The following is a 22,598-nucleotide window of genomic DNA, read 5'->3' on the forward strand; positions in this document are numbered from 1 at the left end:
ATCATGTTCTCAGAAAAACAAAAAGGTTTCAAAGAAAAATGAATGAAAGAGTCCCGGGATCTGTTAAGCCAGGAGGCTTTCTGTCAGATTCACTGTTCAGTCATTGTAATTAATTTATTTTTGTTCAAACTTGAACCATTGTCTGTCTCTCACACAGCTCTCAGATGAAGATGAGCGGATGTCAGTTGGGAGCCGAGGCAGTGTCAAGGTAACTATTACTCAAACAGCACTTTCAAATAAAAAGTACAACAACTTTTCTTTCAACCTCTTTTTCCACTTTCACCCATCATCAATTCTGTTACTTTTTTTTTTTTTTTTTTGATAAGCGGTAGGCAGTACAGTATTGTGACAGAAGTGTGCCAGTTCTTAGTGATCTATCTGTGTGCTGCCCTGCTGATGAGGATGATGATGTTTTGTCTTACATAGTCTGATCTGGATGCTTACAGTGGGACATACAGTGGAGGGGTAAGGTGTGACGCTGATACAGTTGTAGAGTTTTTTTCTAACCACTTTATCCAATTGGTTGTTTTTGGTTGTTATTGTTGACTAACAGTTGGACAAACATTTTAACACAAATTCTACATTGTGTAATGTGCTGTGGTGTGCATGAGATCGGTTGTTTACACAATACCACTTCTCTTTATGAACAGCAACTGCTATGTCCAACTGTTGTATTTTATTTCATTTAAATGTTAATCTCTCTTCTTTTTTTACCAGTATTTACTTATAGTGTGACTACAACTAAACATGTAATTTTCTAATGAAAATCAGACTTTGTTTTTAAATTGTGTTCCAACAGAATTGTCTAGAAGCAAACACGCCTGTATCCTGTTGTTACACTCAATTCCATTTTGATTCCCATAAATACATGTATTGATGTTGCCCTACATAGAGCCTCACACATAATTCTGTGGTGCATTTTACCAATTGCTATTTCCTATTTATACACTTTTTAAATGTTTACTGATATTGCTATTATTGTTGCCACTTCCATAACTTGCTTCGCAGCAAATATAGCAACGGATTTACAGTAGATATTCCAATACTCTGTGCTGTAGGCCTTTCTATACATAGGCCCTGATACCCATTTTTATAGTCCTACATGAATAATCAATCACATTTGAACCACAAAAAGTTATTTTTTTCTTGTTTCCAACAGCTGCTCTATGCCTCTGCACTAGCAGCTTTGTAAATCTATCCCTCAGCACTTGTGCATGTGCCTAATTTTTTTAATCCAACAAAAGGCAAGGCAAATTTATTTGTATACCGCATTTCATACATAGGCATTACAATGTGCGATACCTGATTTAAAAAGTGCAACAGAAAACATTAAGTAGTTTAAAAATCAATATGAACATTAAAGCATTTAACAGGGTTTAAAAGCAACAGTACAAACATTAAATTAACAATAAAGTAATTCTCAGTCATGTACAGTAGAGAAAAAGAGAGCCTTTAACTTGGATTTTAAAATGTTCGCAATGGATGCTAATTTCAGCTCTGCTGGCATGTCTGGGCTCCACTATCTGACCTGTGTTCATAGATCTGAGAGACCTGCTGTGTTCACACACACCTGACTAACATCTCACTGATCAAACCCATTCACAGATTTATACACCAGCAGCAGAACTTTAAAGTCTATTCTGAGGCTGACTGGGAGCCAGAGTAAAGACTTTAAAACCGGACTAATGTGCTCTGACCTCTTTGTTCTTATTGAAACCCTTTGATGAAGACAATAGTCCAGACTGCTAGAGATAAAAGCATGGAGCAGCTTCTCCTGATCTTTTTGAGTCATGAAACCTTTTCTCTCTGGAGACGTTTTTAGGTGGTAAAATGCTGTTTTTGTGATGGATTTAATTTGACTGCTGATTGTCAGATTTCAGTCAATCAGAACACCAAGGTTTCAGACTTGGTCTTTAGCTTTTACTTCTGTACTCGCTGACAGCAGTCCTATTTTCCCCATTAACAAAGACAATGATGTTTGGAAGTTAAAATTGCCCAAAAGAAAACTCTTTATTGCATTTTTAACTTCCAACATTTATATATTTCCAGAGATGGCAAAAGTACCCAAATTGCTTACTTGAGTAGTAAACTACCTATGTAAAAAAAAATGAAAGTAAAAGTAAAAAGTACAGGCTTTGAAATGTACTCAAAGTACTTTTAAAAGTAAAAAGTATTTCTATTGCACGAGTCACTGGTTGCAAAGTTATTAAATACAGGATAATTTATATGGAATCTACTTTAGCAATGTTATTGTTTGAACAAACATAACATGCCTAGTATCCTAATGTACTTCACTATATAGTCCTTTAGGCATTTGTATTGTACACTTAAGGTTAACACATCGCACTTCTGAACATTGAATCTTGGACCAGGATTAGCATCTAAACTATGGTGTCACAAATCATGCTCATAGGACCAACTCTTAATCAACCTTTTTAATAGCGCATCAGGCAACAATTGTTTCTCACTGTACATGTGTTGTTATTGTGAGTGACACACCCAGGGACTACAGAATAAAATAACTAAGCCTCTCTAGCCATTATGTCCGTGCCAAATAAATTAATACAAAATGAAAAAACAAAACAAATTTGTACACTGTGCATTAAGTGAAGCTCAATGAAAAACCCTTCACAATTCAGTAATTCCTGTGCTCCTCTGAACAGTAACTCACTATGTTTACACCTACACAACACATACTAGACCCCTCTCCATCTCTCTACACTGCATCACTTCATCTCTCTATGTGAGTCTAACATGAAAGCATGATAAACAAAACAATTTAACAAAACATTTTGTTGAGCTTCAAGAGAAGCAGTTTCTCAAAGATCCCAACTCTTAATCAAAGAATTTTAATAACACATCAGGCGACATTTGTTAAACACTGTACAGGTGTGTTATTGTGAGTGACACACCCAGGGACTACAGATGAAAATAACTAAGCTTCCCTAGCTATTATCTGATACAATAAACACTGTGCAATGCCCCTGCCAAATAGTTGCTCACTGTGCATTCAGTGAAGCTGAATGAAAAACCCTTCACATTAAAGACACAATTCTTGTGCTCCTCAGATAATTATCTCACCTGCACAACACATACAGTACTAGACCCCCTTTCCATCTCTGAGCACCAGCTCATGTGCAGCGCTGCCCTGGTCATAACGATACAGGAGCTAACTAGTAGAAAAAAAAGCGCAATTTTGGCCGTTTCTGCTCAAACCCAAACCGACTGTGGGTCTTGCTCCTGTGACTGTTTGGCACCCTCACCGTTGTCCATTTCATGCAGCTGCTCAAACATTAGTGGTGTAACAGGTGTGGGCGGAGTGGCAGACCTGCTCTGACACACACACCACACCACACAATCCACTAATGCTGTTCTTGCACTTTGTCTCCAAGTTGGGGATTTTGATCAATTTCTAGCATGGTTGTTTCTACTGTGTGAGGACTGCATTGTTGCACGTCTGTACTGTGTGTTGACTAGTTTAATTGTAAATGTTTTTCTCCTGTTGTCACACCTAAGGGATCCTCCCAACATAAAAAGTCAAAGAAAAAGAAGAAACATAGGCACAAAGATAAAGATGTATGTACACACTCAGGTTGTTTGCCACATTAATTGTCACGCTGATGCATCAGTGTTTCTCCTCTGCATTCTTGATTTCCAGAGAAACGGTTATGATGATGATTACAGCATTACGTCCAGCAGGGTCAGTAGCCTGTAGACTTTGGTCAGAAAACAGCATGACACCATCTAGTGGAGAAGTGGCTCCACAACCTGTGGCTCATGACCCTCTTTTTCCCTTCTCCTCCTTTTTTGCCATGTTGTCAGAGCTCCAGACTTAGTGATGAAAGCAGTGTGTCTCGCTCCTCCAGACTGGACCTCACGGTGTGTTTGCCGTATCTGATGCATTTTTACTTTACACAGAACATTAAAGTTATATTTTGTTTTTAATAATCAGATGTGACCCAGGTTTTACTGCCCAATGCATGCTTGCTAAAGTCTAGTTATGCTTTTATATCTGGACTTACTGCACTTTCACTGAATAGTTCTGCATTTCGGAGAGACATTTAAGCATTGGAACTATCCCTACCCATTAAGTTCATATTAGTTCTATACCCTGCACAGGGTTGTGTGGGTCTGCTGGTGCAAAGCACAGTGCAAAGCAGGACAGACCCCTCAAGGACCCCAGTCTGTTGCATGGACAAAATAAAGACGGATGATTACATTTCCCTACAGAACATTTAAAGAACATAACATGTTTATTGACTGTAGGAGATGTAGCAGATACATTCTTGTTGCCATCATGAATTGAAAAATATAAATGGTGAGCAATGATTCGACATATGTTGTGTTTGATTGCATTCGGAACCCGGAAAGGTCCGGGTCATCAATTTTGACCTCTTACGTAAATGCGTTTCATTCAGTAAACTCAGGAAAACATGACTGGCCGCATTAAGCTGATGTTTGTTTTGATATATTTTTTTTAAATATATTAGCTACTTGAGGGTAAGAGAGAGAGAAAAAGAAATGTCATTTACTGTGACTTGAACGCAGGGGGAAGCCTGCATGTGTTATTGAACCATAGACTGTAGTAAGAATGCATTGAACTATACTGGCATCACGACTCACGTAGAGCGGCGTTCAAATGAACAGAGTGGGAATGGAAATGCCACTACAAAGTTATTCTACACTTTTATTAACACAAATGCCAAAATTGGCAACACATAGAATTAAAAGTTGATAAAAATAAACGAAGTGCATATCTTACATTGGTTTGTAAAGATGGAGACCAGCAGGGTGTTGTCAGAGGGATGGGGAGAGGAGATGAATAGGTGATGCTGACGGTTTTCTTTTTTGCTCGTCACCTCTCAGACCTCCAAGCTGAGTGACGACAGTCGTGTGTCTCGTTCCTCCAGATTAGACCTGCAGCCGGTGGGTGCTACTGCACGGGTACTGCTGTGTGTTTATATATTCTTTTTATTATCAGACTTCAATGACTTCCCATGGTCGTTAAATGCTTTATAGGGGTGTGTAATGTGCTCTCTTTGTCACACGTGCATGTGATGCATCTTTCTGGATGTGTCACATGCAAGATGCTGCGGATTAGTTTGTTGTTGGCATGCTTTCTTGTAGATTTCTATGAATGATTGTGACTGCATAGCTCAATATTTTGAATCAGTAATAAATTCAGTTTAGTTATATGCCAAATTCATAATTGTAGAAACTTTTTAATGTGGTTTTATTTTTGCCATTTTGTGTTCCTGATTTTTCTCCCTTCCTCCCATGAATCATCTCCACTTCCTCCTCCAGGCTTCTTATGCTTCTTCAGACCTGTACAGCCTAAATGGTCCTTCCTCATCCAGAAACCAAGGTTCAGCTTTTAATGGTTACCAGGTCTGTATACAGAAAAAATGAAGATTGCATGAACACAATAGAACATCTGAGCCAGTCTGGTTGTCTCTTAAGTCTACCAGAGTTTTCCTGTTATACTTCTTGTCCAAGAATTTTTTTAGGATTTTATCACTGCTTCAGCAAAGCCGTTGGCTCCCAATCCTGTTTAATGTAGTTTAACTAACCTAACAAATCTATACCATGCTCTCGTGAGAATATCAAAATAGTCTTGTCAAACTTTGGGTTTTTTTTTGTAGTATTGAATAATTCCCTCGGTTTTCTCGGGCAAAAGGTTTCTTTTTGATGTGCTATTTGCTGTGATCTCTGACTTCAGAAGCAGGGATAGCTTACATAGTTTACCAGCTAAAGGTAGTTTGTTTGTACTTTTGTGTGGCGTTAAATAAACAGTAGGGATGCATGCATTTGCGTCTTTGATTTTCTATCTCTCTTCGTGCCTTGCTTCTTGAGTAAGCTGGGATAAGCTCTAATAACCATCTGAGTCTGCAAGCTGTGTTAATTTTGTTGACTAGTTTTTTAAGTGACAATAACTAGACTATGGCAATATTATTTATTTATTTTTTTTTTTTTTAAATGTTGACGAAAACTATACCAAAATATATTTATATTTTCGTTGACTAATAAAAACTAAACTATAATTTCGTCAACATGGGACCATATTCATTCAGAACTCATGTAATCATGTGGTCTCACACTTTGAACACATCAAATCCGTCTCTGTGTATTTACAAACATTAATGCCATCCTATTTCAGATTGATAAATGGTAATTTAATCTTTTTTTCGTTAATGCATGAACTCCTATTCTTTATTTTTGTAGTCAACTATATCTGTAACAGATTTAGCCAACTGCAACCTTAATATCATTTAACTAGACTATAACTGAAATAGTCCTGATGTCTACATTTGAACTACTTTTAGTCAACAGATTATGACTAAAGCTAAATCAAAATTTGCTGTCGGAAAGACCACTGCCTGCATGGCTACCTACATGCTACAGCATTCAGTCTTCGGAATGTGAGAGGAAATGGTAATACCTGCGGAAACATCCTGGAAGGATTTGGAAACTTAACACAAGCGTGACTAAACACTGCAACACAACGTAGTCCAATTCAACGACTGGTTGGGTCAGTGTGCCTCAATACAGTCAGAAGGAGACTTTTTACTATTTAGCGTCTTAGTCATTGGATTGTCATTCTAAACAAGTTAACACAGTCTGTGGCATGAATTTTAATAGGATGAACAAACTAGCAATTTTTTTGATTGTTAAGCTTCTTTATGTATTCATTTTTTAAAGCGATTATGAAACATAACTAAGTTTTCATAAATTATTTCCTTCTTTATGCAGGTAGATGAACTAACAAAACCCAAAGCGGATGTTGGTCCCCATTCTTAGCTCTCTTTAAGTTGACCAGTGGATCAGAATGTTTGGTTCATCCATGACTAAATCCCTGCGGACAAACTCCTAACCCCTTAGTGGAAAATTGGACGAAAGTTTTCTTTTCAATTTATCCAATTCTAACACCTAAACATTACCCTAACCCATAACTGTAATATTGTATGTGTCATTATAATATATTTGTACATGAGATTGGGATTTTGTAATTTTTTCTACATTTTGCGGTTTTGGAATTTCTCCTGTCACTGATGAATTTTACAGCTAATTAAAGCTAAACAAGTCAGTACTTCTCAGCTGTTGTTTTTTCTTCAAGCTTCTCCAAGTTCAAACATTTGTTCTTTCTGTATCTTTTATAGTTTTGCAGGTCACTCAGTCACATCCCTCAACAGATCTACCGTAGGGTCGGTTCACTTTATTTCCACTTTATTTTAAACCCACATTTCCCTTTGTTTTTGGCACAGTTGCCATATCTATTACCCAGCATGTAAGACTAAGTTCACACACCACTGAAGTGATGAGGTTTGTCACTGTCACCAGCATCTACTAGCATCGTACAGAAATACACTTGTGTAATCGCACTGCTGACATGTGAGCAACAGACTCACCCTATCTCTGTGTGTGTGTGTGTGTATGGTGTGTGTGTGTGTGTGTGTGTGTGTGTGTGTGTGTGTGTGTGTGTGTGTGTGTGTGTGTGTGTGTGTGTGTGTGTGTGTGTGTGTGTGTGTGTGTGTGTGTGTGTGTGTGTGTGTGTGTGTGTGTGTGTGTGTGTGTGTGAGAAACATGTCATTGTGTAGAGCTCCTTGTATGAAGATGGTCTCTACAGTGGCCCACGGCGCCTCAGCGGGTCCACCTCTCATGTAAGGTTTTAAAGGACCTGTAACGTTGTGTGGTGTGATGATATTGCTATATTGGTTTTATTGCTATGTAACACTTGTGAACACAGCTTGTACTAGTTATACCAACCAACTTGTGAGATTGTTGGGTCATGTGTATGGGCAGTTTTAGCTACCAATATTGTTTCAAATGACATAATAGTTTGATTGTTTTGTTTTTTTTGCTTCTCCTTTAAATGATCTACAAGCTGCTTTTCATCATTATTCTACTCTACAACAAAATAATATTTCGTTATCGGAAAGGACATTTGTCTCCCAGAATCGTCATATTTATTAAATCTTTGGCCTCTTTTTACATAATCTAAAGCAGATCTTTGCATCAGAGCTTGCTTTCTCCAAATTCGATTTCTGCTCCCTGTGCCGGTGTTTTTTCTAAAAATCAAGTGTGGTGTTCAAATTTTGCAGTACAGTCAAGTTGGAGGTCGATCGGCACACCATGCGCTGCCTTAATGGTTTAGAAAACAGCTTTGCGTCAGGAAAGAACATGTGTTACATCACAGGCAGGGTCCAGTGCAGATCACAGACACAATGCTAGTTTTTACCTGCAGAATCAGGTTCTTAAACATCTGTGTTTTTACCAGACAGCTATTGACAAGATATTTACCAAGCAATGAAAATCTATTTAGACATTTTTTAATCAATATTTCTACTGAAAAACAACCTTTGTAGTCAAGTGGCTGTAAATGTGTGTAAAGTGTGTTTCATCGCAGTGATGGATAATTATTTAATGTAATAATAAATATTTATAAAAATCTACTTAAAAGCTTAAAATAAACAAATCAAATGAGAGTAAGATTTATCTAACCCAATGAACAATATCAATGATTTTCAAGGTGGTACAGTGCATTAACAGAAGCTATCATTGAGTATTATTTACAGTATTTATATATTTCAGATTAAAAAAACAATATTTGTATATAAAAGTGCCTCGCTTTTCAGTCTGTCCACACCATAATATTAAGAAAAAATAGCCCCAATGTGTTCAGTGTGTGCTGCACTACCAAAAATAGAGGCCACAGTGTTGCTTCTTCAACTGTTGTCATCTGGAGTGTCCAGCATCTGTCTTGTTTTCTTTCGCCCCCTGGTGGCTGATATAGGACAACTGTGGCTCAGTTGCCAGTTTCCTGAGGAGTAGCAGTGGGCTCTCCAGGGACCTGGATGATGTAACTATCCCTGACTTCTCTGGCGTGAGTGACTTAGCATCTGCTGGAGTGCACAGCTGGGATGTGAGCTCAGTTTTTGCTTTGCTGTGGTTGTGCCGTGTCCTTCCTCCGTGTGAACCCCTGCATCCCAACATAGGGTCGGTTTTAAATTTGTGTGGATTAACTTTGTTTTATGGTTTGTCTGGAGGATGTGAGCTTTGTTGGTGTTTGCTCACACTGATGTGTTTTGGTTGAATTTTAGTCTCATTTACACTCTGCATGGTTTAACGTGCTGAAAGAAAAGATTTGGGGACAATCGCATGCATGGACAACACTTTAGAATTGGATTGTGATTCTTTTTTTCCCACCATTTGTGCTCGTCTTCTAATCCCTAATTACTGTGAGCCTCCAACCTTTTCTGTTTGTCTCAACAGGTGGAGGACAGAGAGTATGTGGAGAAGGTCAGTGAATCACAGTTGTACCACTCAGGCTATGAATTTGCTGAAGTTTGATCACATTTTATTTAATACTGTTTTTTCCCCCTTCTAGGGATCTCGAACGGCTTCTGCCTTAACAGCAGCCACCCTCACCTCTTTAGGTGGGACGTCTTCCCGTAGAGGAAGTGGAGAGACTGCCTTAACGCTTGATGCTGAGAGCTCTCTGCGAGAAATAAAGGTAGCCAGATTACAATCCAGAATAAAATGGTTTAGTTGGCTGGTTTGAAAATATTACCGACAATAACTGGACAATGTTAATATAGAAGTTATTTATTTTTCTTGTAATATGATGTGTAAGGACCATATCACCTGAGCAGTGGTGGCTCATTCTTGCTGAAAACAGCTCCGGCACAAGGAGATCTCTGGAGGTGTGCTGCAGTATGCTATTAGCCATAACCAATAGTTCAAAACTCAGTTCTGCATGTGGTAAAGGAAGAAACTCTTGAAACAGTTTGCTAGCAGTTGACTAATGAATACCAGAGGTGAAAGTAATGTATTACAAGTACGCACATTACTATAATTGAGTTGCATTTATGAGTATTTCTAAATCAGTCATTTTTGCTTGTACTTAAGTATGTTTTAAAAGAAGTAAAGTAGTTAATTACATTTCTACACCCAACCATTACTGAGTAAATTACCGGTAATATTTTTTTGTGAATATTTTTTTATTCCCGTTTAATAGTTTATTCATAAACTGACCTCAGGTCAGCAGTTTATGAAGACCTGTACTTCATAAACTGCTAGACTTACTGTTGCTATACCTATAAATTTAGCTTTTATTTTGAATTGAATTCATTAGTGTGATTTTATTTAAAAAAGAATTGGACATTTTGACAAACCTTTTATTTTATACAGATGCCTTTGTGGAAAATAAGTTAAGTTCAATTTGTGCAAGATTTTGTCTTTTTAAGTTTATACATGAGATGTTTACTGTATGCAAGGGAACCGTGGCAAGATTTATTATCAAAAATAAACGTGGGGGTGAAAGTAACTATTAACTTTTACTTTCAGTACTATTTAAGTAAGCTACTTTTTACTCGTACTTGAGTGTTTTATGTATGACATACTTCTACTTGAGTAGGATATATCAGTCCTCATTAAATTTCTGATGATAACCACAAAAGGTTAGGGGCTCTGAATATATAGTACCCGTTTCCTACATAGAAATGTTACTCTGTACTCTTTGTACCTTTTTCATTATTTTATACACACTACCTGCCCTGATCATCACCAAATATTCCAACTTTCTGCTTTGCCTTTGCTGCTACTGTCACACCTCTGCTCACTGCTACTTCACTCATCACCAGGAAATTCATGAACTCAAGGATCAAATTCAGGATGTTGAGAGCAAGTACACGCAGAACTTAAAAGAAGCCAAGGTATACAATTCAGACCTTTAGAGTTCTTACAGTTCAGACGAATGGGTTTGGTGCTGCGTGCCTGCATGTGTTTTTTTTCACTTTCTTTTAAAACACCCACTAGGAAGTCTTAGCAGTCACAGACATTAATCCACGCTTTCACATTAGAAAAACGTGAAAAAGCAGCATGTAAAAGATCACAAGCTCTGAAAAGAATTTGCAGGTATTGAGGCTAAAGTTAGCCCAGTAACAGACAGGCTGGACAACAATGTGTGTTACAACAGCCAATATTTAAAAAGCCGATTTTTGGCAATATGTTGCAGGAAAAGTTATATTTTAAATGGCTCCAACATTTTGACTGAAAGCACTTTAGTCAGTTACATGTGAACACCTTTTTTTGTGTAACCCTGTGTACACACTGTGTGTATGCGTGCACGTGCATGGGTAGAACACAAACTAATCCGCATTGAAAGCTTGAATGTTTTTTCTGTGTAGTTTCCCTCTTACTGGTTTTTGTTTTTTCTTCTCTTTGTTGTAAAAACTTAAATTACCAGTGCTTGGTTGTTGAATGGCGTCATCTATCTGTTGGCTATTTGAATGTAGATTTCCTTCTAAATTTAAAGTTGCCCAAAGGCTCACATGTTTTTACCATCTGTATGATAAATGTTATCAGGTTTGTCCAAATTTGTGATATTTTTTTTTGCAGCCTGGTTTATTATTTGCTTATCTGATGTGGCACAGTTTTACATTTTTCTTCTGCAACCCTGTTAGGATGCCCTGGTGGAAGTTGAGGAGAAGTACCGGAAGGCGATGGTGTCTAACGCCCAGCTGGACAATGAGAAGAACAACTTGATGTACCAGGTGGACACACTCAAAGACTCTCTCATGGAGCTGGAGGAGCTGCTGAGTGAATCACACAGAGAGTACGAGGACAAAACTAAGGTACGGAGAAGAACTTATTTTTTTTTATTTAACAGTTGTCGGTCTCTTAAACTGATTGTACAGAGGCAGTGTCTAACATCTGCTCCGTCTTTTGCTTTCATTGTGATGTGTTCACTGTCCACTCCGATTTTCCAAACACTGCCATCCATGGCAACATATTAGATGTTGATCTGTTGTGGTGGCCCACAAAGGGAAAAAGGTAAAAGTTGTTGTATAAGCCTTTTCACACTCTCGCACTAGTTCTTCCGCATTAGGTCAAAGGTCAAGAGGCATAAACTCGCCATGGCTGACGGTGTAGGAATCGAGTCTGACAGAGATTTTGATTATTTTACCCATTGGAGTGTTGATGCCTTGAAAGAATTTTTGCGTAAACGTTGTATCTGTTTCCGAGGCAGAAAGACGGAGTTAGCTGCTAAAGCTAATGCTGCACACAAGCTAACTTTTCAAACTGTTTTAGCTGATGGCGTTACTTCAGTTCACTTATCGACCTGTCGATCTTTTGCACTTCCTTCAAATTTGTAAATTTAATTGAAATAATACCTTAATAAAAATAAATATAGACCTGGTTAGTGAATGGTGTACCTCGTAAATGTACCTTTTCAAAGTGAAAACTCACACTATCCTTTTCACACGTGGAAATTTCACTTGTCCCATCAATAATAATAATAATGTGTTTTATTCATAAGCGCTTTTCAAAAACTCTAAAATACTTTACAGTTGTTAAAACAATTAAACAAGTCAAAAAAGAAACCAACAACAACAATAAAGTAAACAGAAAATACATAACAATCAAAAGCTGAAAGCTAGGGAGAGGAGTGGAAGCAGAGGAGGTCTGTTGCTTTGATATTGTTTTTTACATCGGTTTTACTAAAGTGCTCAGATCAGCGGAAAGCCATGGTCTCCCTGAGTCCGAATATGTGCGTCGTTCCCGGGTAGAGTACGCTGGAGATCATGGAAGTCGAGGCTTGTCGTTCAGTGAGTCCCATCAATAGGAGATGGAGTGTGGAAGCAGAGGAGGTCTGTTGCTTTAATACTGTTTCTTCCATCGGTTTTACAAAAGTGCTCGGATACGTGCATCATTCCTGGGTAGAGTCAGAATCCGCCCGCTGGAGACGCAGGTAGTCGGTGTTTTCATTCACTGGGGTGGAAGCGAGGGGACTGCCTTGCTGAGCTGCTCCCATCAGTTTTTAAAAATCATTGGATTGCCCGAAATCGACATCAGCGGAAAATGCTGGACACCTCCTCGAGTCCGAATATGTGTAATATTAATTATATAAACTATCAAAACGATCTGTGGAATAACATTACAAACGCTGTTATGTTGGAAATATCAACAGAGTGGACGAGCTTGTTTACGTTTTATCCCTCTTGACCTATGACACCTGCAGGTCGCGCATGCGCTTTTCCAGAGTGTGAAAAGGCTTATTTGCGTTGTTCTTTTTGAAGCGGTTCTTAAGTGATGCTTTCCTACAAGTTGGAACTCAGATTGAATGAACATATATTGATGGATTGACCCTCTTTGTATCGCAGCTCCAGCACGTTGTGCAGTTCTCAGTAATACTGAGTACATTAATGGGACATTGGCGGTCTGAAAGCAGCCTGAGGGTTAAGTGTTGCTTTGCAAGTTATTAGTTACAAAGGAGACCAGTTTATTCCAACAAATATAGCTGCTATTTGTGTTTTTTCCCCCAAAATGTTGATGTTTTGTCTTGTTTAAAGGCTGTTAACAAATTGAAAACAATTTATTAATCAATAAATGTTTGGTGTTTGTTCACAGGAATTTGAGCGTGAGAAGCATGCCCATGGTGTCCTTCAGTTCCAGTTCAATGAAATAAAAGAAACGCTAAAGCAAAGTGAAGAGCTATTAAATGTAAGTAATTGTTCCCTTTATTGTGATCCTCAGTGTGTGCAAAAAGTACTTTAGCTGAAATTGCTTTAATGTCAATAAATAAAGAATAAAAATAAACATTCCTTTGACTGTTAGGGTGCATGTTACAGCTTCAGTTTCCTTTGATTCACAGAAAATCTTTATTCTTTAGCCTTCTCTTCTCCTCTCAGTTTTACTGTTCATTCTCCACTCTGTAGGAGATTCGTCAGCTGCGTTTAAAACAAGATGGGTTTGTTAGAGAAATCTCTGACCTGCAAGAGACAGTGGAGTGGAAGGATAAAAAAATTGGGGTACAATTCTGAGGCTTAAATCCAGTCATGACATTTCTAACCACATTCTTGACATGAATACATTGTTCCCTTTGCATGAAACACTATCTAATTTTCTACCTTTTCTCACCTTCTGTACTCTACCTTGTTTATCATCCTTTACAATCTGCCACTTGGGGGCGTTGCTCAGGCCTTAGAGCGACAGAAAGAATACACAGATGCAATCCGCATTGAGCGAGATGAACTCAGGGAGGAAGTGGTGACGTTGAAAGATATTCTGAAGGTACTCCCTCTATGAAGGGGTTTTTGGTGGAGATAGGGGTCGCTTAGTTTTGATGTTATTCACACAAGGTCAAACCTTAACAATAGTTTTTGTCTTTTAGAAACATGGAATAGTTTTAGGTCCTGATCTGAACATCAACGGGGATGCGAGTCAAAAGGAGCCTGATTTGACAGCTGGTGCAGATCCCTCTTCTTTGGTTCAAGAGTCTCAAAAAGGCCCGCAAGAGGGGAACAGTGTGCTTGGTAAAACCCACTACACAACACTATCTTTCACTTTACTCAACACGGTTTAGCAAAACTCTGCATTCAGATTCTACTCTAAAATGTCTTTAAAAAAAAGACTAGAAAATCAAATCTCGAATTTTCAACCCTAGGTTTTTAATGAATTCTTAAGCTCCTGTAAACAGCTTAAGCTCTAGTAAACAACTAGATGAAACAATGTAAAAAAAAAAAAAAAAAGTACTTTAACGGGAGGTGTGGTTGGGCAGGCGCCGGAAAGAGACTCAAATCAAATGAATTATGACAATCTAAAAATAATAGTTTAATGGGTCTGGGACTTGGGGTTACAGATAAAAAGGAACACCAGTTTTCACTGAGTTTTATATAATTAAACACGCACACAAATCCAGAAACCACCCTTTATTAAAAATGAAACTCATTAAAGAAAGGAGTTTTTCATTCTTGATAATTACTTTGGGAAGCAATAACAAGACAAATCTTGTTTGTTTTGAGACTTCCTTATGGTTTTATAATTATTTTATTTAAAATTACATTTTAATCAACAAAACAAATTGAATGCAGGTGGTTTAAATGCTGGGTGGTGTTGGGTCTTAAGACAGTTAAAGCTCTCATTCTCAATAGCAGCTAATGGCTCAAGGCAAAGCTTGATTTAGGTGTCCTTTTATTTACCTTAGGCTGATTTTCCTGCTCTCCTGATGAGATGGGAATTTCAGATTTTGCTTCCTGAATCTTTCCTGAATTTCCTTGTTCTGTTCTTCGTGGGCTTTTCATCTCTCTTGAGCATCTTGCCACTCTGTTTCTCTTCTGGCTGGTTGGATTGTAAGGCTTTCTGCCTAACACTCACTTTTGCTGACGCACTTCTGAATATTACAAAATTAAAAGACCCCTACAACTTCCTTTCTTTTTTCATAATCTCTCAGGCAACTCAGAGGAGACTGAGTTGAGAACTGTCAGGGAGGAAGAGCTGGATCCAGAGCAGAACCAAGAAATTGATAAGGAAACCAAAGAAAGTCACTTAATCTTTGATTCAATGGGTGATATTCCTGATGGGTCCCCACCACAAAAACCGAATGAAAAACAGCTTACAGATCAGAAGATGAACTTTCCCATAAACCAAGACAGCCTTGAAGTGTGTCACTTCAGAAAGAACAGGAATATTGAAGAAGCTGAAACACAAAATTCTAACGTGTACACTACTGAAACTCAGGAGAGTGCAAGTAATATAGAGTCTAAGGATGAATTACTTGAGGAACCAGATCTAAAAGAAAGCAAAATGAATATTGAAACAAACAATATCCTAGAAGTGTCTCAAAAGCTTCTTGAAAAACAAGACAAGCACAAAGAAGAGAAAGAAAGGAATTTAATGAACGCAGATAATTGTCACCAGCAAATTACTCATGCTGTTCCCAATGAAGGATTATCTCATGAGTCTTTCAAGATGTTATCAAACAACAATGAGCAAGAGCCTAAGAGAACAGAGGAAGCCAAAAATGAAGAGGCAGAGAAAATGCCCAGTACTTCTGTTAAAGAAAAAAAGAAGAAAAGAAAGAAAAGAGGGAAAAGAAAAGGGCCAGAGCCTAATGAGACAACTGAGCTTCAAAAGACACAAAAAGGAGAAACGACAAAAGAGGGCATAGAAGCCAAGGAAAAAATCGTTGAGTCCACAGACAAGACGAGTGTTAACACACCTGCCCGTGAATCATTTGAAGAAAATCAAGTGGCTCTATGTACGTTTGAGAGCAAACAATCAGTTGAACCAGAGGTTCAAGTTGTGTTGCTACAAGATGCTACAATGGTCTTTGCTGATAAAGAACCTCTTCTTACAGATATAGAAATAGATCAGGTCTCTAATGAGCATGAAAAGCATCCAAGCATGGAAACCACAATGGTAGATTTGAAAGATACAGAAATGCTTGCATTTAACAAAAACACCAATTGCATGGAAATACTTGGTGGACTTCAAATTTATCATGGTGTTAATGCAGTGAATAATGCACAGCCTTTGGAGAATGTACAACCTGAAGCGCAAATGGAAACAAGTGAAAGTTCATATGTTGAAACACTTCAGGAAACTGAAATGGATGCTAAAAAGGATGAAAAAGATGTTAAATGGGATGAAATGAGAGCTGTAATGAGTCTTGATCCAGAGGGTGACACTCAAACATCTGACATTCATGTCAGTGATGGAGAGAGCAGTCAAAGTTTTAACAAAGACATTTCTTCCAGTGTTAACAACTCTCCTGAAGACATCGCCGCTAATACCATAAAAGCTGAGTCTGAAAATGTTGATCAAGGAGAAAATAAAGTTGAGGCTCTAAATGCATTGCCTTACTACAAAAGTAACAAGCTTAAAAATGAATTAGGCATTTCAGACAAAGACGAAACTCAAACCTTTGTTCCAAGCAGTGAAGTACTGTCAGCACATGTTTCAGAAAGCAAGCATAGCAGAATGGTCCCACCGCAAATGTTCATTGAAAACTTAACCGATGCTATTGAGAGCTTGCCTGACACCTGTGCAGCAATGGATTTGACCAATGTCCACCCTACTGTTAACAAAAGTGGGTCAGTCGAAGTTTTCAACACAATTTCTGAGAAGAAAACTATGGGGGAAACCGATTTCGGGACAGTAAAACCTGAGTTTAATCAAGAACTCTTCGCCCCTAGTGTTAAATCAACCAGTGATGGTGAGGATGGCACAGAGCTAAAAGAGAATGGAACAGAAGAGGAGCTTTGTAATGATGTGGCAATATCTACCAATTTAAATGAGCCAAACAATACTTCAGATGAAAACACTGAAAGCTTTGCTAAAACATCAGTTAAAAACACTGATATGTCAGTTGTTTCACAATGTGTACAACTAAGCCAGCATTTGGAAGACACAGTGAGTATGTCTGTGGATCAGAGAGATTTAAAAGCAGAGCTTGAAATGGAAAAGGTGGATGTGACTGACCTCTTAACTACACCCTACTCTACAAAAGATTCAATTGAGGTTAGCTCCTCTGTCAGGCAGGAGATGGCTATTGCAGAACATCAACAGTTTGACGAGAGAAAGTTATCTGCGATTTCAGCTGAGGGAGTACAGGAAGCAACCATAGACAAAAGCAAAACCACAGATTCATCTCAACCCACCTTGATAGATGGTGATGATGAAGAGGGGCAATCTTTTGATTTTGATGACATAGGTGTGGAAGCAGTTTTACCATTTGATCTTTCCAAAAAATCAGACAAAGAGGAGATTGAAGAAGGAGTTGAAGTAATGTCAGATGAAAATAAAATGACTTTGAGGGACAGTAAGGTGGCTGATACAGAAACAGACATGTTGCTTCAAGAGGACATGGTCTCTTTAGTTCACAAGGCAGCCACATCTAATGCCACTGCCAAAAATGTGCCAGAGGTAGCAGATCAACCATTGAATGTCTCGGATAAAGGAAATGACTTTTCTTTTGAAGCACTAGGTGCCTTTGCTCATAACTTAAAAGAAACAATGTCCACACAGGTAGAGGAAGCATTAGATGTGGTCAAGCTTGACTGGCAGGGCGACAGTTCAGATAGTCCAAAGAGTCAAGACCAATTGACCAGTAGCAAAGAGCCATCCCAGAGCGGGAGATATGGTAGGAAAAGTAGCAATAAAAGCAAAGGCAAGGGTAAAGAAGACTGTAAGATGTCTTAGTCTACACAAAATATGGAAAGTAAATATATTCATAATTCGAGGCATTATACAGTTAAATGTTTGTTATTTTTAAAATTATATTTCCGTTCTTATCACAGGTACCCTGTTACTTTATCCACCTTTTATAAAGCTGTCATTGTAAAACTAGTAGCCTATATTATTTACAGTTGTTTTCAGAGAACCAATGTTAAGATTCAAACATTCATTCATTTTACAAATACCCCAACTAAAGTGTGGGTCCTGGGCTTGTAACATGGTTAAAAGCATCTAGCCATTTTTTCTTTCGACAATTTTACAATCAAAGCTATACGTTTTGTGTGTTGATTTGTTTGATAGTTTACCTTTATAAATGTTAACTAAGAAAGAAACGTGAAGCAATGAGACCTGTAAAAAGTATATCTGTTGAACAGACTTGGTAACCAAATATATCAATCAGCCATAACCTTGTGACACCTGCTAAATGTTTGACAAAACACGGATTTTCAAACAATGCCTTGGTCAGCTTAAACAATTTTGAGCAGATCATTGCTCAAAGCATTACACTTCCTACGCAACAATGCCTTGAAGCTATAGTAAACCCTGGGGTCCAGTGTTGGTTCTTCCAGCATTGGACAATGGTCAGCTTTGGCATTCGAGTCTTAGGTGATGCCACCTCTGCATGAGCAATTTAGGCCAACAATCACTCCCCATATGAATCACAGACCTTTTGGCTGCCCAAGACTAGTTAATAGTTTGCACCCTCCTTTTCTTCCTTTGCACAATTTTGTTCAAAGCTGACCACTGCATCCCAACTGGTTCCAAATCGCACACTTGCCAATGCTTTCCCTTTCTAACACACCAAGTTGAAGTACATTTTAACTTGCTTTTTCAACAGATCAAGACAAAATCTGTGTAATCTACTATCAGAGGTCACGATGAAATGGCTGTTTGATGTATGTGGTCGTTGATTGTTTTTTTATTAAACACACATTAACCCTACTTTAAAGAAAATCGTTAAATATAAATTATGGGCCAAAGAATTATTCTACTTATTGTTTTCATTAAGGTCTGTTTAAAAAGGGAGATTATTTGATTTCTTAAGAAGTTTCGATGTATACAGTCAAGCAACCATGAGTATTGAAGCCTGTTCCACTTTGCTGAATGGGTATTGTTTCTTTAATCATAAAGCGTTTTGTTCATTTGTTTTGTATCAGAGATTATTTGTAATGGCATTGAGTGTTAGGTATTCTTGTAGGTTTGGAAAGTAGTCACACCATAACGACTTAATGTCTTTTTATATTTGACTTCTCAGAATGGTTTGTTCTAAGGACTGACTGCAAAACAAGATTTTTGTCTGCAATCTATTGCATTCATTACAAAAGTGGGCATTCCCAATAAATCTACTGTTGCTCATTTCAAATCTTGATCTTACTAGGTCTTGAGTGTTAATGCTGGTGTAAAAATGGAACTTTGTACCGGTACTTTACATTTGTCCATACATTAGGTCACTGTGTTTGGTCATGTAGTATCATTGTGGTTCTAGAAGCTCCTTTCCACAGTTTGTGCATGCTAACACCCCACCCCTCACACTCTGCTCCATCACCCCATGGATGCCTCCTTTGTTGCATGTGTCAACTTCAGTCCCCTTCCTACCACCTCCTGGCTCCTCTCATTGGTACGTTATACAGTTGAGTTACTAACTTTTTTTTTTTTTTTTTTTTTTTTACTGTTTACTGGTATTTGTGTTCTTATTTCTAAGATGGTTAATTTTTAAAACCTTTGCTCCTTTTCCAGAAATCCGCCTTAGAAAACTGGTGGATGAGCGTGAAAAGATGATAGAGCAGGTAAGACATTGATTGATCCAATACAATCCATTCCATCTATAAAATTAATAATTCCCATGTTTAAGTCCTTTCCTTGAAAGAGCAAAATGAAACATACTTTCTGTATTACAAAGTCACTATTTGTACATGTATTAAATTTCCAATTATGTGTTTGGGTTTCCATTGTTTGCTATCTGGTGTCAAGTGAGTACACTCCTTAGTAAAAATGTTCAAATTGTACCATAAGGGTCAATATTTTGTGTGGCCAGCATTGTTTTCCTTGTCTTTGTACTCCCCACCTGGATTCCCCGCCCACACACACACACACACACACACACACACACACACACACACACACACACACACACACACACACACACACGACACTTTCTCAACCAAATATGTTTATGTTGGTCTCAACTGACTACACTACATAATGTCTTTAGCCTGCTAGTTTTCTGCAAATTATTTGCATTAAAAAATTGTATTATTTTGTGCATCATTTTTAGAAGAGGTTTTATCTGTGATGACAATCATGCAGGCCAGGCTGAGCCCTGGCCAAGCACAAGCACTCAACTTCTTTGGGTGACCATGACGGGGCCTGTCTGAGTAACACGTGTCCTGTTAAACCACTGTATAGTCTTGGTCACTGTGCAGCAGTCGTCTTTCAACTGAGCTCATCTTTAGTGAGAGCAACAATTTCAGATTTTCAGAGAGTTATTTGTAATGAGGTGTCATATTGAACTTCCAGTGACCTGTGTGTGTGTGTGTGTGTGTGTGTGTGTGTGTGTGTGTGTGTGTGTGTGTGTGTGTGTGTGTGTGTGTGTGTGTGTGTGTGTGTGTGTGTGTGTGTGTGTGTGTGTGTGTGTGTGTGTGTGTGTGTGTGTGTGTGTGTGTGTGTGTGTGTGAGAGAGAGAGCGCACCACATTTAACACGCCTGCTCCCAATTCACACATGACACCTTGTAACACTAACGATTAACATGACACCAGGGAAGTAAAATGGCTAATTGGATCCAATTTTAACTTTTACACTTAAAGGTTTACTCACTGTTGTTCAAGGGGTTCAGACATTAAAGCTGCAGTATGTAGACTAGTGAGAAACCCCTCCCCTCCCTGTTTTGAAACCTATCATCCTTTACCAGTATCCTCGTGAACACGCACAAATGTGGAGCTCTTAGCAACATTTTCCTCAATAGACCAGTGACAAATCTGTCAATGGTCTGGCAGGGAATGAATTTTCCCGATGTGGTTAAGTTTCTTTAAGTGTTGAGTAAGTCTTAACTATTGGCTTCAACATCTTGATGACTACATTAGAACCATCTTTTGTTTCCATATTCAGGTAAAAAAGCTAAAATCGCAGCTGGAACAGAAGACACAGAAGAATAGCACAGACTTTAGTCCGGAAGGCGAAATCATTGAAAATGGAAAAGATTCCAACATCATGGAGGTGCAAAGTAAGGGTATATATGAATAAAAACCAACAAGGTATATGCTGCAGTGTCTGTAAGAAGTATTGCATTGTCTTTAAACTTTCAGGAGACTCACACAGGCAAGTAAGCGACATGAAGTTCAAACTAGTGAAGGCAGAACAAGAAGTGACTGCATTAGAGCAAAATGTAAGCTTACGAGTATCGAACAGACAGCACTCCATGTTTTCAGCTTACATACTTTCAGCATTGTTTTTGGTTTCCAGGTGACTAGGCTTGAGGGTCAGGTAACACGCTACAAGTCTGCTGCAGAGAACGCCGAAAAAGTGGAGGACGAGCTGAAAGCAGAGAAACGAAAGCTACAGAGAGAGGCAGGGTGTTCCTCTCACTGTAAACTTATAGCTAGAAGTTTTGGAGTTGCTATCTGTGTTTTTAAACATATTTTTTTCCTTATGTTTGATCTAACAGTTGAGGTCAGCGCTGGACAAAATTGATGAGCTTGAGTCTAACTACAGTCATTTATCAAAGAGACTGGAGAAGATAAAGTCCAGCCGTGGCATGGCACAGACTCCATAGCACACATCAGCTCTTCTTCTTCTTCGGTGATCAACACTGGCCATAAGTCCCCTAGAAGTTCTGCCTGCTGCCTCAGAAAAATAGCTGCCACAGTCACAGAATAGACAACACCAACCAGCAAAGTGCCATGTCATTGTTTTTTTTTTGTCTGAGGGGAAGTTTTTGTAGTGTTAAGCACTTGCCCAAAGAGTACACAAAGAACGGGTGCAGATGTTGGTTTAATTTCCAGCCCTGGGTCATACAAAAAACCCCAAAAGGAGTCCTTAGACAGAATGCTCAGGCTTGCTGATGCCTCTCACCAACAGAGTTTCTTGTTATTTTCAATGGAATCCAAAACAAAAGACGAGGACAACAAAAATGCTCTGTGCTTTTCCCAAATCTCTGGGTCATCTGACCGTGATGTAATTTAACTACTGCAGTCAAAGAGATCAACTGTTTTTACCTATTTTTAGCACTGTACCGGATGTGAATCTCAGTGTGAGAGGGCGTTCGGATCCACTCAAACCTTAAAGCTTCTCCCTGCCTCACCACACTCAGTGATTGGCTGCCTCTGCTACACTCATAACTGCAAAAACACACTGAAGGGACTCAAAGTGGTGTTAGCACAACACACTGGGAAAGTTGCTGCTTCACTGTTTACAAAGCTTTCAAATATTTGTAAGGAAACATAAATAACTGTATTCTTTGTGAAATAAACAAACTAAACAAAAGCACTTTTTTTCACCAGTCACATTTAATACATCAGATTTTATCTTTATAGATCGAATTGCATCACAGGCCATTTGTTGAATGTTTGTGTTTGCAGCCTA

At 38.4% G+C, this 22,598-nt stretch overlaps 1 protein-coding gene across 30 annotated transcripts in view; it reads left to right on the forward strand.

Moving 5' to 3' along the window:
- The window catches only part of lrrfip1a (leucine rich repeat (in FLII) interacting protein 1a), a 63,899-nt gene extending 41,400 nt beyond the window's left edge, over positions 1–22,499 (forward strand). For 4 of the 30 annotated variants that reach the window (XR_003672581.1, XR_003672586.1, XR_003672592.1 and 1 more), the window contains 19 exons: positions 158–208; positions 427–465; positions 3,517–3,576; positions 3,659–3,700; positions 3,823–3,879; positions 4,867–4,944; positions 5,305–5,388; positions 7,596–7,658; positions 8,792–8,920; positions 9,271–9,297; positions 9,386–9,511; positions 10,641–10,712; positions 11,463–11,633; positions 13,411–13,503; positions 13,719–13,811; positions 13,981–14,073; positions 14,174–14,315; positions 15,233–19,636; positions 19,756–19,767. Coding sequence is in view for 3 of the 30 variants with exons in the window: in XM_028435329.1 (XP_028291130.1) it covers positions 158–208; positions 427–465; positions 3,517–3,576; positions 3,659–3,700; positions 3,823–3,879; positions 4,867–4,944; positions 5,305–5,388; positions 7,596–7,658; positions 8,792–8,920; positions 9,271–9,297; positions 9,386–9,511; positions 10,641–10,712; positions 11,463–11,633; positions 13,411–13,503; positions 13,719–13,811; positions 13,981–14,073; positions 14,174–14,315; positions 19,756–19,805; positions 21,126–21,240; positions 21,323–21,402; positions 21,480–21,584; positions 21,682–21,789 (1,878 nt within the window). In the remaining 27 variants the exon portion in view is untranslated. Of the gene's footprint in view, positions 1–157; positions 209–426; positions 466–3,516; positions 3,577–3,658; positions 3,701–3,822; positions 3,880–4,866; positions 4,945–5,304; positions 5,389–7,595; positions 7,659–8,791; positions 8,921–9,270; positions 9,298–9,385; positions 9,512–10,640; positions 10,713–11,462; positions 11,634–13,410; positions 13,504–13,718; positions 13,812–13,980; positions 14,074–14,173; positions 14,316–15,232; positions 19,649–19,755; positions 19,806–21,125; positions 21,241–21,322; positions 21,403–21,479; positions 21,585–21,681 lie in introns of those variants that run through there. The other 26 variants (XR_003672604.1, XR_003672605.1, XR_003672606.1 and 23 more) reach the window with 19 other exon arrangements.
- Positions 22,500–22,598: the final 99 nt, after the last annotated feature.

The sequence above is a fragment of the Gouania willdenowi genome, chromosome 21, assembly GCF_900634775.1.
Source record: "Gouania willdenowi chromosome 21, fGouWil2.1, whole genome shotgun sequence".
Lineage (NCBI taxonomy): Eukaryota > Metazoa > Chordata > Actinopteri > Blenniiformes > Gobiesocidae > Gouania > Gouania willdenowi.